General features: G+C 65.9%; 1 protein-coding gene across 1 annotated transcript; it reads left to right on the forward strand.

Moving 5' to 3' along the window:
* Nucleotides 1-10,890: 10,890 nt before the first annotated feature.
* Nucleotides 10,891-13,604, forward strand: CRYBA2 (crystallin beta A2). Its single transcript, XM_085310929.1, has 4 exons — nucleotides 10,891-11,048; nucleotides 11,486-11,627; nucleotides 13,043-13,185; nucleotides 13,457-13,604. Exons 1-4 carry the CDS (start codon nucleotides 10,891-10,893, stop codon nucleotides 13,602-13,604), a joined length of 591 nt encoding a protein of 196 aa, XP_085167055.1.
* Nucleotides 13,605-15,048: the final 1,444 nt, after the last annotated feature.

Consider the following 15,048-nt stretch of genomic DNA (forward strand, 5'->3'; position numbering starts at 1 on the left):
TCCCAGCTGTCCCCTTCCTTTAACTCTTCCCTTCTCTCTCACATCTTTTCTCTTCCTTTCTATTCCCCACCCACCCACCCATTTACTTTCTTTCTTTCTTCTTCCTTTCTTTCTTTCTTTCTTTCTTTCTTCTTCCTTCCTTTCTTTCTTTCTTTTTTTCTTTCTTCTTTCTTCCTTCCTTCCTTCCTTTTTTTCCTTCTTCCTTCTCTATTTTTCCCCAGTCCCTCCCCACCCTGCCGTGCCAGTTTAACCCGCCCCTGCTCTGTTTGGCTTTCTCAGGCAGCAAGCCTCAAGCAGCCACCTTCCGGACTTTACTCCCGGAGGAGCCGGTTCAGAGCAGCAGGTGCAGCTAGGAYATCTGCTCCCCAGCCTGCCCGGACCCAGCTCGGTAGGAAGGATGGGGAAGGGGCTCCCGGGAGCCCACAACAGAGCACGCTCAAGCCCACGCCGTCCGAGCCTGGAGCGATTCTGCACCTGCCTGGCGTCGAGCCCCACGTGCAAGACCTGACCTGAACGTTTTGTTCGTTCGGCTCGCGTTAGGCAGGTCCAGCCCGTCTGCAAGCGTGCGACAGGCACGCACACATGCAACACCAGCTGTGCACCGGTGCTGCATGTCTCATGCACCGAAACGTGCAGCTCACGTATTGAGAGCACGTCGGCTGTGCAACACGTATGTGACATGCAACCTGGCCTGCCACAGGCATGGCACAATGAACACGCAGCCCGCGTGCAGGGCTCGCGGAGGACGTGCACACAACGTGCGACCTTCACTCAGACTCATGCATGACATGTGACCTGTGCAGGGCGTGTGCATGAAGCGAGCGACAGGCAGTGTGCACACAGAAGATACAACCAGTACACGGCGTGCATGATGCCACGGGACCTGCACACATGCAGGACAGGGGACCCATGTGGCGTTTGCACTCATGGCATTCGTGACATGCAGCAGATGCACACACTACCTTGCTCCCCTGCAGGCTGTGGCACCCAGGACTCGGAGTACGTGTGCCTGGCACGGTAGGAAAGCCACGCTCATCACACCTGGGGACACACATCGCACACGGCTGCCACCTCTGCCTGCAGCAGCCCGGTGGGGAAGGGGCAGCCTGGCTCCTGCACCCCAGTAGCTCTGCAGAGCCGCAGGTGCAACGGGGAGCCCTGGCAGTGCTCCCCTGCCCTGGCATAGGCCTGGCACGGGGTGGAGCTCTCCAGGCTCCGCCGAAGGCCCAGGTAGGTCTTAATGGTCCGCTGGCGCTGAGGCAGCGCTAACTGCTGACAGCCGCAGGGGGTGGGGAGGGAGCGCAGGAGTGGGCAGGGGGCAAACGGGGCAGAGGACTGGGGGGAGGTCTCCATCCTTTGTGGCACCCCCCACCTCTGCCTAGCGCCGTGCCCAGGTGGCTGACCCGGGAGCTGCACTTCCCAGCCCTCCAGGGTCCGTCTGTCCCTGCGCCGGGCTGCCCTGGGCCAGGCAGCGCCCTGCCGCTCGCCCATGCCGTGCAGGCCGGCTACCCCCTCCTGGTGCAAGCCCTGGCCGCCTGCACGCGCTGTGCAGGGCTGCAGGGGGGATCTGGTGGGCCGGGGGTCTAGCCCAGGACAGCCCTGTGCCGCTTTTGAGGAGCAGTGTAGCGCTCAGCCTCGGGGTTCAGGGCTGCTGGGCAAACTGGGGCTCCTGGGAGCAGTGTAGCCAGCAGCTGGGTGCCAGGTGGGCTTCGTCTCCCCTCCCCCTGCGCAGGCGGCAGCAAGCCCCGCAGAGCTGGGGGATGCGCCAGTCATTTCGGGGGACCAGGTGCCCCATGGCCCATGTCTGGCTGTGCCTGGCTCCTGCTGTGATTTCTTTGACAGCCCWGGGCACGCTCCTGTCCTGCCCTGCCGATACCCTGTTCCCAGGTGCTCCCGGCCGGCACACGGGCCGCTCCGGCAGCACGGGAACTGGCTGCAGCCCGGGGTCAGCGGGGCCGGCTCCGGGCCGTGCCGTGCCAGCATGCTCCGCGGCTACCGCAGAGCCCTGAGCCCTTCCTGCAGCCTCCCTGCAAGCGCTGCCAAGGCGGAATAACCTGGGCTGAGCCCCATCCTGCAGAGCRCGTGTGCAGCAGGGGCCAGAGGCGAAGGAGCCCGGGAGACAGGTGAGGCCAGACCTGTGTCTCTCTTCTCCACGGAATTGGCTCTCCCTCACTCTCCCCTCTGCCATTTAGTGTCCCCAGGAACCTGGGCAGAGCGGCATGAGAAGACACACCTGGGAAATGAGATTTTAAGGGAAGATGTTCTGGGGCTGTGAGTGCCTTTACTCCCTCTTCTCCCATCCACAGGACCTTCCCCTCCGCAGCTGCGGCCATGCAGCCGGCACAGCTCTGGAGGGAACGGCAGCGATCGTGTGCTCCCCCAAGGCTGGGGACGGAGGGGATGATTCCTGCTGCACTTTGCTCTGGATCAGCCCTCCTCTCTGCAGCTGATCCGTGCACAGGATGAGGCTCAGCAGCCCCTGACCAGAGCAGGACAGCCCTGCTTCACCCCTGGGCTGGCTCTGCAAGCCATGGAGATAAAGCCACGTTCTCAGCTCCGTGCCTAGGCAGATGCTTGGAAACTTTCCAACAGGTGGTGCTGAAAAGCATCAAACACGAAGAGCATCTCTGGGGGTGCTGAGCTCCCCGTGTCTCCCAGGAGCCCAGTGCCCTGTCCTAGCCCAACAGGAGCAACTGCGTGGTGCACTGATGCTGCACAGTGCTGGCTGTCATGGTCACACAGCCACAGGCCCCTTTGGACCACATCTCTGGGCTCTGTCTCCTGCCACTAAGCCTGACAAAGTTGAAAAGCCAAGCACAACACATCTCCTGATCCACACAACCCCCTGCAGCCACCCAAGTCAGACTGGGATCAAACACAGCAAGATTAATAACACTGAGCAAAGCCAGAGCCTCCTGCCTGTGCCACTCTAGTTGCCACATGTGCTTCCCCCGGGTGCAGAGCCTGGCGGTAGATGGTATCTCACCAAGCAGGGCTGGGGGGAGATGCTGCCCTGTGCTTTGCTCTCCTTTGGTGACTCCACGCGATGCAGGTTTGCGTGGTCCCGGAGCAGAGCCTGGCTACCAGCCCCTGGGACTGTTTGACCCGCATGGCAAGCTATCCCAGATGCTGCAGAAAGGCCTCTTTGAGGTATCTTGGCAGCACCTGGGCATGCAAGCACCAGGAATTACTCCCCACGCMCTCCAGTCTCCCCAGCCTGCTCTCCCTGTCCCAGCCCTGTGAGCCCAGCAGCAGCAGGGCTGGGAGCACTGGGAAGTTGTGACGTCCTCTAATGCCATGGGTGGCCATGGGCAGTCACAACGACCTATGGGCTGTGTTGCCAGGGGAATGGCTGTTAATCAGGATTAGCACCCAAGAGCCTGGAGGGATAGGACCCAGGGCAAGCTGATCCAGGTGCCTGGCAGAGCTGGGTAACTGTTGCCTTGTGTTGTCTTTTGGTTTCTGGGCAGATATAAATCCTGCTCGATCCCTGAGCCCATCTGGCTCACTTTCCGGGACCAGACTGCCTTAATAGGGTGTCTCTTGCTGGGCATCTTCAGGGCCTGCACATGCTCTCCCCTTCAAATCCTGCAGGAAGTCACCTCTGGGGCTTTAGGCACCAGGGATCTGCTTGGCCCTCAGCCCTCTCCCTATATGCACCGTCCCCAGATCTTGGCTCCCATGTCAGAGCCCAGAGTCGGTGCCAAGGTCTGTGCCAAGCTGGCAGCGGACGAGGTGTAGGTTGCTGCCTGAGTTGTGTATTGGTGTCTCCCCCAAACCCAGCCAGTCCCYGCATGAGGATTTGCATCCTTCTGTGTTCTGGGGAGCCGGGCCAGGGCTTTGCGTGGAGGAAGGACGGGGAGGTTGATGTGCAGCTCTGCGCGGGGAGGGTTTGCATGAGGAGGGCAAGGTACAGGAGAGCACCGGGGYGGCATGTGTGCCTACGCGTGTGAATATATGCATGTGTATTTGCAAGTGTGTGTGTGTGCGCAAACGCACAAGTGTGCATGGCTATGCACATGCATTTGCATGTGTATTTGCATACACATGTGTGTTCATGTGTGTGTGCGCACAGCTGTGCACAGCTGTGCATATGTCTGTGTTCTCCCTGGATTAGACGTGCGATGTGCAGTCGGTGCATCTTGTTAGTGTATTCACAGCCCTGTGTGGCGTGCATCTGTGTGCACACGTGCATGTGTGTGTGCATTCATGTGCATGTGTGTCCACATAGGTGTCTGCATGTGTGTGTGTGTGTGCGTGGGGGGGGGTATCTATGTCTCTGTACTCCCACTGGGCTAAACACGTAGAGCTGGTGATGCCCCTGCCATGTTCATGGCTCTGTGCACTAGTGTGTGCGCGCCCCACAAGCGTGCGAGTGTGAGCGGAGGCGTGTGCTGCTGCTGGCTGTGCTGGGGGTGTTGCTGGTCCTGCCCAGCCGGCCCCGCTGTGGCGCACCATTCCCAGGGAAAGCCGTGGTTCACTGCAGGATGTGGCAGTGGCAGCAAATAGTCCTGTGCACCCCAGTGCCGTCTGGAAGGATTGGCCTGGGGACCTGCCCAAAGTGGCACTGGGGTTGTGTGGGGACAGCAGGYGCAGGGGGACCCCAGAGGCTGAGCATTGCCCCCCAGCTCCCACCTTCCCCCAGCCCCGCGGATCTGGTCGCTGCTCGGGCTGAGCAGGCGCTCCCCGCCCCGGCAGGGTCGCTCCGTCCCGCGCCGGCACCGCTGCGGTGCGCAGCCAGCTCGCTCTGCGCCTGGGCGAGGAGACACCGGCCCCGAGGCTGCCGAGCCCCTGGGGCAGCGCTGTCGTGGCAGTGCGGGGGTTGCTGATGCTCCCTGTGCTCTCCGGCCTCCCGCCGTGTTCAAGGCAAGGATGGGGCCAGGGAGCATAGGGACCCGCTCTCCTCCCTCCTGTGCCCGCGGGTGGCACCCAGCAGCTGCCGGGGCGGCCGTTCCCGGCCCAGGCGCTGCGCTGCCCGTCCGGGAGCCCCGAGGCAGGATGTTCTGTTCTCGCCGCAGCGCCCAGCTCGGCCCCCACCTGCGCCAGCCCCGTAGCTGCTGGAGGAGGGGAAACCGCCTGCCAGGCTTTCCTCCCGCCTCGGAGACGAGCGCCAGCCCGGCTTGGGTGCCTGGCTCTGCAGATGTTGGCGGCACTGGGGTGATGCCCTGCCTCTGTCCCGTGCCCTCCCAGGGCACCCTCCATCTACTCAAAAACGGGTGCAAGGCCAGCACTGACCTTGTCCTCTCTTCCCTAGCTGTCCATCGCCTGTCTCAGTCTCTAGTTGGCAGCTTCTCCCGCTCAGGCATGAGCTGCCCCTTGCAGGCGTCCTGCCCCTCTGTCCCCCTCCCCGGGCGGGCTGCACATCTCTCGCTGCAGCCTGTCCCACTCCGGAGGTGCCGTGCGGCTCTGACAGGRGGCAAGGGGACACCCTGGGGACCACTGGTCATACCTGGTGCTGCTCGCTCGGGGGGGGGGGTGAAGGAGCAGCTGCGTGGGGCAGGACCTTGACTGGGCACCAGCTGAGCTGGTGTCCTATGACCATGGGGCTGAGGGAGCTGGAGGTCTAAGGACTCCCCCCTGTCCTTGCACCATGCGCCCTCATGGCAAATCCCTGGCTGCTATAGGCAAAGCTGGGACCTGGGAAGCTGAGCTCACTCCATAGCACGCCTCCAAAAATGCCATGATGTGTTGGAGGAGATGCACCTGGGACCACATCCAAGTCAAGCTTTGAGCAGGGGCACAGGCGGCCTCCCTCCAGCTGTCCCACCAGGGCCCAGGCTCTGGGACTACTCCCCAGGAACTGGTCTGCACTGGGTACTGCTGGAGAGACCAGAATGTTTCTCCAGGATGCTCTAGCTATAGGGTTGCCCTGGGGATAGCATTCTGGGATTGTCTGGGGTAACAGGCAGGGGACTGCTGTGGTTGGCACCAGCTTTGAGTTAGGATCTGGACTCCAGTGCCAGACACCTGCTCCTCTGCCCCAGTGCTTGGCATCCTCATCCATGGACAGCTCCCAGGGTCGGGGCATGAAGAACGTGGGGGACACCTGATCCCCTCCCAGGCGGTGAAGGCCCTGCTGCCCTGGGGCCCCTTTCGGAGAAGCCCATCAGGGTTTTGTCGCACTGCCAGTCCCACGCCGGGGCTGGGCCTGGGGACACGGCGGTTGCCACCTGCTCACACCCAGGCTGTAATCCACAGGCAGGAGGTGAGCAGCTGGCGGAGCCTCCCTGACCTTCAGGTGGGATTAGTCCCCATGGGAACAGCGGGGAGCCGGCAGGTGAGGCCACTGCTCCGGAGGCAGTGTGGGGGAGCGGAGCAGGACTGGGGGCCCCGAGCATGCTCCAGGCCGGGGGTGGGCAGCTGGCAACCAGCTCCAAGCAGGGGCTGCACGGGGCAGCGCCTGGACTGGTGGTAGTGGGTGAGCATGTGTCCTTGGGGGAGGGTGCAGTGGTGAGCCGCGGCTGGCGCGAGCCCCCCAGGCCACCCAGCTGGGCGGCAGGGACGGCCACCTCGGCAGGCTGCTCGCAGGGCTCAGCTGCGTGAAACCTGGGTGTCCCATGCATGCATCCTCCCGGCCACAGCGTCCCTGCTCCTCTCCGGCTATTGAGAGCACCCAGGGACCAGTCAGCGTTTTGGGCGCAGTTCCCAGCTGTTGCCCAGCTAGCAGGGCTCTTGGGGCCCCTTCGCCGCTGCAGCCTCACCCTGGGGCTCATCCTGCCCTTGGTGCATGGCATGGGATGTGGTGCCCACTGGGGAGAAGCCTGCCTGCCCTGCAGCACGGGTCCCCACGCACGGTGCTGGCAGGGGGCTTTCACTTGCGGGGGGTGGAGCGAACACACATGAAAGCAACTTGCAGCACCAGGGCTGGGAGAAAGGCGGGGAGTGGGGGCCTGGTGAAGCTGAGCTCTGCCCCAGCGCCGGGGAGTCCCAGCAGCTGGGACCTCGCCGGCACCTCCCAGCGCGGAGCCGCTTGCAGCCCAGGGCGTGCGTGCGTGCGTGCGTGGGGGGGGGGGGGCTAATCCTGGCAACATCTGCCAGGCTGTTTGCGATCCCGGGAGYTTCCGGCTGCGGGCAGGGGCAGGAGGAGCGTGCAGTGAACACATGCGCGCCGGTGCACGGGAGCGGGCGCTGCGGGGAGGCAGCCGGGGCTGCTCCCGCAGCGCCGCTGCGCGCACACCCTGCAGCTGGCCGTGCGACTGCCTCTGCGCGTGTGTGTGGGGACAAGCGGCACTGGGGTGTAGCAGTGGCCCCAGCAAGGCCCTCGGCTATGGGATTTGGGAGTCAAGGGGGTGGAAACGTGGCCCTTGCCTGGGACCCGCCAAGCCTTGTGTGGCGTCGTTTGGAGCAGCTCCGAAGGGGAGATGCTTGGGGAGGGAACGGGGTTATTTGCATCCTTGCTGCGGAGGAAGATTTCCCAGGGAAATGAGGCTGGGGGAAGAGGGAGGTGGGAAAAGGGAGCTGTGGGGCTGGGTAGGGGGGACGATGCGCTGATCTAATCAACCAGACCCTGCAAATAAAAGCCACCTGTTTCTGCCCTGGCAGCAGGAAACCATCCCCAGAGCAAACAGAGCACCAGGCAACTGGGAGAAAGGCAAACAGGGCCCGGCACCAGCTCCATCTGCTCCCGCTCAGCCCGGGCCCTGGCCCCCAGCTCTCTGGGGCGACAGCACAGTCCCCAGGGGCACACGGGCAGGGGGCCCGCGGGACTCGGGGAGGTGGCCAGGGCTCAGCCCGCAGCATCTGTTCAAGCCAGGACCGCAGGCTGCTCTGCTGACCCGGACGCCGTGGGCAAGAGCGCCTGCTGCCACAGGCACCAGGGCAACGATGCGCCCCAGACGTGGCTCTGGCACCGGGGTGCCCCCGCAGAGCCCCCTCCCCTCCCTTGGGGCTGACTTGCAGCCTGCTCAGCTCCCGGCTCCGTGTGCCAGCCGCAGCGCTCGTGCTGGCGCGAGGGCGGCCGGCGGCGGGGGACCATCGGCCACGGGGTCTGCGCCGGCCGCCTGGCCTCGAGCATCGTGCCCGGGCCCGGGCCTGGCACGGCGAAACCCGATCTGTTTTGCTAGCGCAGGGAACAGGCTGAGCCGGGAGCAACGCGTGGCCCTTATTAAATTAGCCTATGCAGCAGGCCCCGGCGAGCACTGAGCAGCTCACAGACCCGATGTGAGCCGCTGCCCCCCGCCGCCGGCGGCCTCCCCCGCCCGTGTGCCCGGCCGGCCGGGCAGGTGTGTCAGCACCTGGGGCGCAGCAGGGAAGGGCGCTGGGCACGGTGGGGCCACCCCGCCTGCCCTGCTGTCCCCAGGCATTGGCTGGGGCTCGGAGGCGACTGGCCCCGACGTGCCGGAGGGCCGGGGGGCCACGCGTAGGACACGGCAGCAAGGATGGGGTCCGGATGTCTAGGGGCTGTGTGGGGGGGTTCCTCCCCATGCCTCTTCCCCCCACCCCATGGTGCTTTCACCCCACTGAGTGTATGGGGTGTATTTGCTAGAACTACCTGTCTGCCCCCCATAGCACAGTGCCCCCCTGCAGTGCCCCGCACCATGCAGCGTCCCCCCCCGCCACTGCCCTGTGCCTCTGCTCACACAGCACAGCAGCCGGCGTCTGGGGCGGGGGGCGTTTCGGGCTTGACCCCAGGCCCCCTGAGGCCAGGGGCTGCCAGCAGGACAGCATCTCCCTGCTGCATCCCTCGTCCTTGTCGGGCAGATGGAGTCGGGCTGTGCCGTCTCTAGCCCCCATCAAGGCGGGGCTGAGGTTTTGGGCTTGCTGGATGGGGCATGGCTGCCCTGGCTCCGTCCGGCTCGGGAGCACCCCGCACCCCTCCCTCCACCCCTGCTCCCCGAGGTGGCTGCAGCCACTTCCAGGGGTGCTGCTGCGCCCCCGCTCCATCGCCCCCCTGCGACGAGCACCCAGGCGGTTACAAGCGGCGGGTTTCCTACCCCCGCGCCTGTGTCCCCTGCCAGTGCCACCAGTGTCCCTGTGCTGGAGCCAGCTCCAATCGCTGCCAGGCTGCACCCTCTGCTGGGACCGCGAGGCATCGGCACAGCCGGCCCGGTGGCGCCGCCGGGGCGGGGGAYAGCCAGACCAGGGCCAGGCCTGCTCCCAGCAGTGCCGCCGCTGCCCGGAGACAAGCCAGGCCCCTGTCCCACGCTGCTCCGGCCCCTCAGTCCCTCTCGCTGAGAGCCCGGCATCCCAGCACCGGGTCTCTGCCTCCCGGCTCCTGCACCGGGCCCTCCACCGCCGGCACTGCCGGGCTCTCTCCGGACGCCAATCCCATTCTCAGGACCCCAAGAGGACCAGGGTTTTCTGGGGGGGCGGGGGCTGGCTTGCTCTAGGCCATCCCTTGCCTGGAGGCCAGATGCCTCTTGCCCAGCTGGATTTGGGGACTAAGGACTAAGCAGGGACAGTGCAAGAAATGCTGCCACCAGGAGCCCCAGGATTTCACGGCTGACCAGGCAGGAACTTGTTTCCTCCCTTCCAGCCTATGTGGCCTCATCCAGCCCAGGGCTGGCAGGGGATGCAGGGCATATCTGCATGGCATGGTGCAGGCCCAGGCAGTGCTGATCTTGCTGCCCAGGGGTAGGACATGGTCCTGCCCCAAAGCTGTCCCCCTCCTGCTGTCCTTCCAGGGAGGAGAGGGCACCATTCCCTAGCGTGGGAGGCAGATTGCCGGAGGGGGGGCATGCCCAGGTGGTCACAAGCTGGAAGCAGGTGATGTGCTCAGCAGTGTCTGGTCCAGAGCTAGCACAGGGACGTGCACCACACGCGTGGTGCTAGGACATGGAGCCGCCAAGCAGTGGCTGTGCCCGGACCTCCTCCGTCCCTCCCTTTTCACCTGCTCAGAGCCAGCTTCCAGTGCATGCAGCCTGCCCGAGGGCACCGAGCCCCTGCTGTGTCCTGCCAGCTTGGGACATGCAAGGCAGGGCCTGGCCGGAGGCTGCTGGGGCAGCTGGGGGGCCCACGCGAGCCCCGCGACCCGCTGCAGGGACGTCGGCGCCCCGTCGCTCCCCGCTGGCAGCACCTCCTGCTTCGCCCTGGCACCTCCTTGCAGCCAGCGGCAAGCTGGCAAAGGCTCCTGGTGCCCTGGGAAAGGCGGCGTCCCTAATCCGCGGGCCAAGCGGGGACATTGTCGGGGGGAGAAAGGAAAGCGGCGCGTCAGGCCCGCTGCCCATTGTGCGCTGAGCCCCTGCGCCAACACAGCCCAGCACTTTCTTTGTGAGCCCCGCGGGCCCGGGGGGGCCGCTCTCGCCACGCTGCCTAAGTGGAATGGACAGCGGGAGCTGGCGCGGGCCCCCCCGCGCTGCTGACACAGCGCCCCGCCGTTGTGCACCATCGGCACTTCGCCGCCCGCCTATAAAGGCCCCGGGGCGAACCCGCTCCCAGCACTGCCACCTTCGCCTCTGTGCCCTGCAGACCAAGTAAGTACCAGGCTGTGTGCCCCGAAACGCCCCCCCCCATTGCACAGCCGCTGCCACGCTCCCCCACATGAAGCCCCCCCCCACTCCTCCCTCCATGGTGCACGCTCTGGGGAAGAGGTGCGCTCTGGAGTGCCACGGTCTCAGGAGACACGGCAGAGGCTTGGAAGCAGGGAAACTGAGGCAGCCCCGGGCACCGGCCACCTCACATGGAGGGCGTGGGCATTGCAAGTGTCCCCCCCGCTGCAAACGGAGAGTTCCTGGGGGACACTACACAGAGATCCCGCGGCACCCAGGGAAGGGGCCAGGGAAGTGTCCCCCATCCCCCGGGACGGAGAGGGGCTGGCGCCAGCGGCAGCCAGGGGAGGTGGGAGGGACGCGCTCTCGCCCCGGATCAGAGGCAGGCCGCGGGGAGGCCGGGGGCTGGCGGTGGCACCCRCCGGGGTGACGCGTGGGCTCTGCCCGCAGCGGAGCGCTCCGCATGACCAGCGAGCCAATGGACACCCTGGGGCAGTTCAAGATCACGGTGTGGGAGGAAGAGAGTTTCCAGGGCAAGCGCTGCGAGTTCCTCATGGAGTGTCCCAGCATCATGGAGCGCGGCTTCCGCAAGATCCGCTCCATCAAGGTGGAGTCTGGCCCGTAAGTGCCCCGGCAGCCTCGCGGCCCCGGCCCCGGGCACCCTCCCCACGCTGCACCCTGCTCCTGCAAACCCCTTTGCTCCTCAGAAAGTGTCGGGAGCTGCCCAGGAGCCTGGGTCCTTCCTCAGCTTTGCCGCGGTGTCTCTGCACGACCGTCCTCCTTGCACTGCTTGCACGGTGCCTCAGTTTCCCCATCTGCAAAGCAGGGAGGGAAACCCTGGCGGGCTGGGGTGCAGGCTGGAGGCACCGGCGCGGCCCTGGGGAGAGGGGCTCCAGCTCTGCGTCCAGGAGGGACTTCTGCGGCTAGCAAGAACCCGTCCTCTGCGACAGACCCCGTGGGCAGGGGCTGCCTCCACCCCGCTGGGCTGCCTCAGCCCTGCTCCGAGTCCCCGGGGCCGCATCCCACCTCCCTGAGCGCTTTCCCCTTCTCCCTTCCAGCTGGGTGGGCTTTGAGTACCCCGAGTACCAGGGGCAGCAGTTTATCCTGGAGAAGGGCGACTACCCGCGGTGGGAGGCCTGGAGCGGGAACAGCGGCTACCGGACCGAGCACCTCCTCTCCTTCCGGCCCATCAAGTGCGCGGTGAGTCGCAGGGCCCCGCGGCCGGGCGGGAGGTGCCGGGCCGGCGCCCGCCGCAGGCAGGCCCCGAGCAGCCGGCAAGGCTGTCCCGAGGGACGAGGGACGGAGGGTGTCCCGAGGGACGGAGGGAGCGACGGAGCGGGTGCAGGGCTGGAGGGGTGAGGAAYGCACCGAGCTGCTGGGCGGGCAGAGAGGTGCAGCCGGGGCTGCAGGTGCAGGGGACGGACCAACCGATTCCCACTTCTGCGCAACGACAGGACGCTGAGATGCTCTTTAGGTCTAAAATTTAGCCCGAAACACCGTCCCAATTCCTTTTATAAACCGGCTGCTTTATGCGCTCGAGAGCCGGCTCGCCGGCAGCCGGCTCGCCGGCCGGGGTCTCCACGCCCTGCCTCCCCCTCCCCGCTGGCGGAGCCAGCCGAAAGCCCAGCCTGGCCGCCTGCGAGCAGAGGAGCCGGTGGGCAGGTGCCAGGGAGGGCCGAAGGGGTGGGTGGGGGTGCGGGGGCTCGTCCTCCCCCCGTCCCCCCCCCCGGCCTGGGGCGCCCGCGCCGCCGTTCCCCTGCAGACGCGGCCTCTATCGCTCCATCTGCAGAGACGCTGGTGCTTGCAATACCAGCACGTCTGCGCCTCCGAGCGGGCCCCCCCCCCCAATTTTTAATAATCACCAGGCAGATATGCTTGGGCTTTAATAAAGGGGATGCGATAAGATCACTGCTCACTGGCAGGACTGCTCCTCGGTGCAGATAGATGCGTGTGGGGGCTGGGCGTGGGGGGACAGTGCCGCATGGCGCAGTGTCCCGACAGTTAACCCCTCGGTGCCCAGCGCCCAGCAAGGCCCCGCAGAGCCGGGCCGACCGCTTGCCTGGGGCCTGCAGGAGCCTGCCTTGCCCTGCCGCCTCCAGCGGCGGCGGGGGCGAGGAAGCCGCGGACCCGGCCGCGTGGGCTCCTGCCCAAGCCTGGTGCCCCCGTGCAGCCGTGCTCAGGTAGCACGCGGACACCGGGAGCAGCATCGTCTGTCGAGACCCTAGGGTGTCCCAGCAAGGGGTGCCAGGCCGAAGGGCACCGCTCTGTGCTCCCAGCCCTGCACCAAAGCCCACCACGGTCCCACACCTCCCTCGGTGCCTTGGCACATCCCCCTGGCTCCACATCTCGTTGCCCTATGGGGCAGGATCTACAGGGCTGTGTGGGGCTCTGGAGGAGGGAGGGGGGGGGCGCAGTGGCTCAACAAGCTCCCACAGCCCAGTTCCCCCTCTTCCTGCTGCCCTGCTCCACGCCCGGCTTTGCCCCTCTCCCATTCCCTCCCCTGCCCCTCGCTCCTCCGCCAGGCCTGCTGCCTCCCCTCCTTCGGCCAGCCCCACAGCGAGCGGGAGGGCGGCAAGGCCGAGGGGTGCTGACCCCCCTCCCCGCTCCTTCGGCAGAACCACAACGACAGCAAAGCCATCCTGTACGAGGCAGAGAACTTCCAGGGACACAAGTTTGAGCTGAGCGACGACTACCCCTCGCTGCAGGCCATGGGCTGGGGCAACAAGGAGGTGGCATCCATCAAAGTGAACTCCGGAGCGTGAGTCCTGCTGGGGGGGGGGGGGCAGGGGCCATGCACAGGGCTTCAGCCAGCCCTCAGCATCCCATGGGGACCGGGAAGGTGGGGGGAGATGCTACCTGCCGCCCTGCCTCTGGCACCCCCAACCATGGGGCACCTCGGTCCCTCCAGCATGGGGCAAAAAAAGGGGGTGCAGAGGGTGGGATGCTGGGGAGGACAGTGGTGCAGAGAGGAGGGGATGTGCAGGGGGAGGATTTGGCCCAGGGCTCTGAGCCGAAGGGTCTCCCTGCAGGTGGGTGGCATACCAGTACCCAGGATACAGGGGCTACCAGTACGTGCTGGAGCGGGACAGACAGAACGGCGAGTTCAAGAAGTACAACGAATACAGCAGCCAGGCCCACACCAACCAGATCCAATCCATCCGCCGCGTCCAGCACTGAGCAGGGGCAGGGCCGCGCGCCCCCGCAGCCTCCGGGGCCTGCTGTGCAATAGACCTGAATCCGGTAGCAAATAAAGGCATTTGTCAAAAAAAAAAAAAAAAGGATGCTTTGGCTTCTTCCCCCCCGCCCGGGGGGGGGGGGAGGGGTCCGCAGGGCCCAGGGTCCCCGTGTGGGGCTGCAGCAGGGTCACTCCTGCCCATCCCTCTGGCCCATCAGGAAAGGCTTTTCCCTGTTCCCCAGCTGGGCGCAGATCCACAGCCTCCTCTTGCTCATCAGCATGTTATTCCCGTCCCCTTTGGAGCAGTCAAACATCACCTGCAGGGCTCCCAGGAGCCTTGAGGTTGCCACCTCCACCCCGGCGGGGCTCTCTGGTCCATGCACAGGGAGCAGGAGGGATGCTCTTCCCAGGAAGGCGGGAACATACTGGTCTTACTGGGCCAGATCCCAGGTAGAGAGGGAGCTGGGGCCGGAGCCGAGAGGGAGCTGTGCCCTGGGTGCTCCTCCTGGGGCACGTGCGTGGAAGGGGCACAGGCAGCTTTGGGTGCCCGTGCGTCTGGCACAAACCAGGGGTCCGATGTCGGAGGAGCGATCAGGGCTCTGGCTTACAGAGGGGGTAAGAGGGGTGCAGGGAGCTGGCAGGAGGGGTGCGCAGGAGGGATGCTCAGGAGGGCGAACCCAGAGCGCACACAGGAGGGCAGGAGGATCCCCCCACACCCCCTCCCTGGCCTGGCCACGCCGGCACAGGCACATCCGTGCCAGGATCCGGCTCTGGCTCCACCCGGGCACACGCTTCCCTGGAGCCCCACCCTGCCTCCCTCCAGCACCCTTTCCCAGCCTCCTCGTCCTCTCCCATACCACCTCAGTGCCCTCCCGGGGTGCAGTCCTGCATTTGCCACCCCAAGGTGCTCCCTGCACTTGGGACATCGCCTCTAAAGCCACAGGAAGGTGAAACAGCGTGCTGTGTGGCTTGGACGCCTGGGTCCTGCGCTACCTGGGGTGCTGGAGGCACACGTGGCATTGGGGGCTGTGGGTGCTGCGGGGAGGTGCTGGGCCAGTGGGAGTCCTGGAAGGACTGAGCTGGAGGGGCCGTCTCAGCTCAGCTCCGTGGCAGCGTGCGCATGCCTTGCACCCAGGGCTGTGCAACGCTCGGCACGGTCCAAGTCCTGGCTCATGGGGTGTGTTTGTGTGTGCGTGTGCGTGTGCATTGCACACACAAACACTCCCCATGCTCTCTCGTGCAGGTTGTGCAACCGCCTCAGCACCCTGTACATCCTCTGGGCGCCCCCCGCCGCGGGGCATCCCCACTGCCTGGCAGCACCCAGGCCCTCCCCTCTCCCCTGGGCGCCTGCTGGCCCCACCCCACCTCGGCCCCACAGCGCAGCCCGGCCTCTCCCCCTGCACAAACACATTCCTGCACACAGGCCTGGGCTGCGCCAAGCCCAAG

Source organism: Rhea americana, unplaced genomic scaffold (genome assembly GCF_003343005.1).
Source record: "Rhea americana isolate MKP2758 unplaced genomic scaffold, rheAme1 scaffold_33, whole genome shotgun sequence".
NCBI classification, from domain to species: domain Eukaryota; kingdom Metazoa; phylum Chordata; class Aves; order Rheiformes; family Rheidae; genus Rhea; species Rhea americana.

Excerpts from the sequence above, each read along its gene's own strand:
- CRYBA2 (XM_085310929.1), top strand. The coding sequence starts at position 10,891 with ATGACCAGCGAGCCAATGGACACCCTGGGGCAGTTCAAGATCACGGTG. Across the intron at positions 11,628-13,042 it reads TCCGGCCCATCAAGTGCGCG|AACCACAACGACAGCAAAGC; the intron begins GTGAGTCGCAGG and ends CTCCTTCGGCAG. Across the intron at positions 13,186-13,456 it reads ATCAAAGTGAACTCCGGAGC|GTGGGTGGCATACCAGTACC; the intron begins GTGAGTCCTGCT and ends GTCTCCCTGCAG.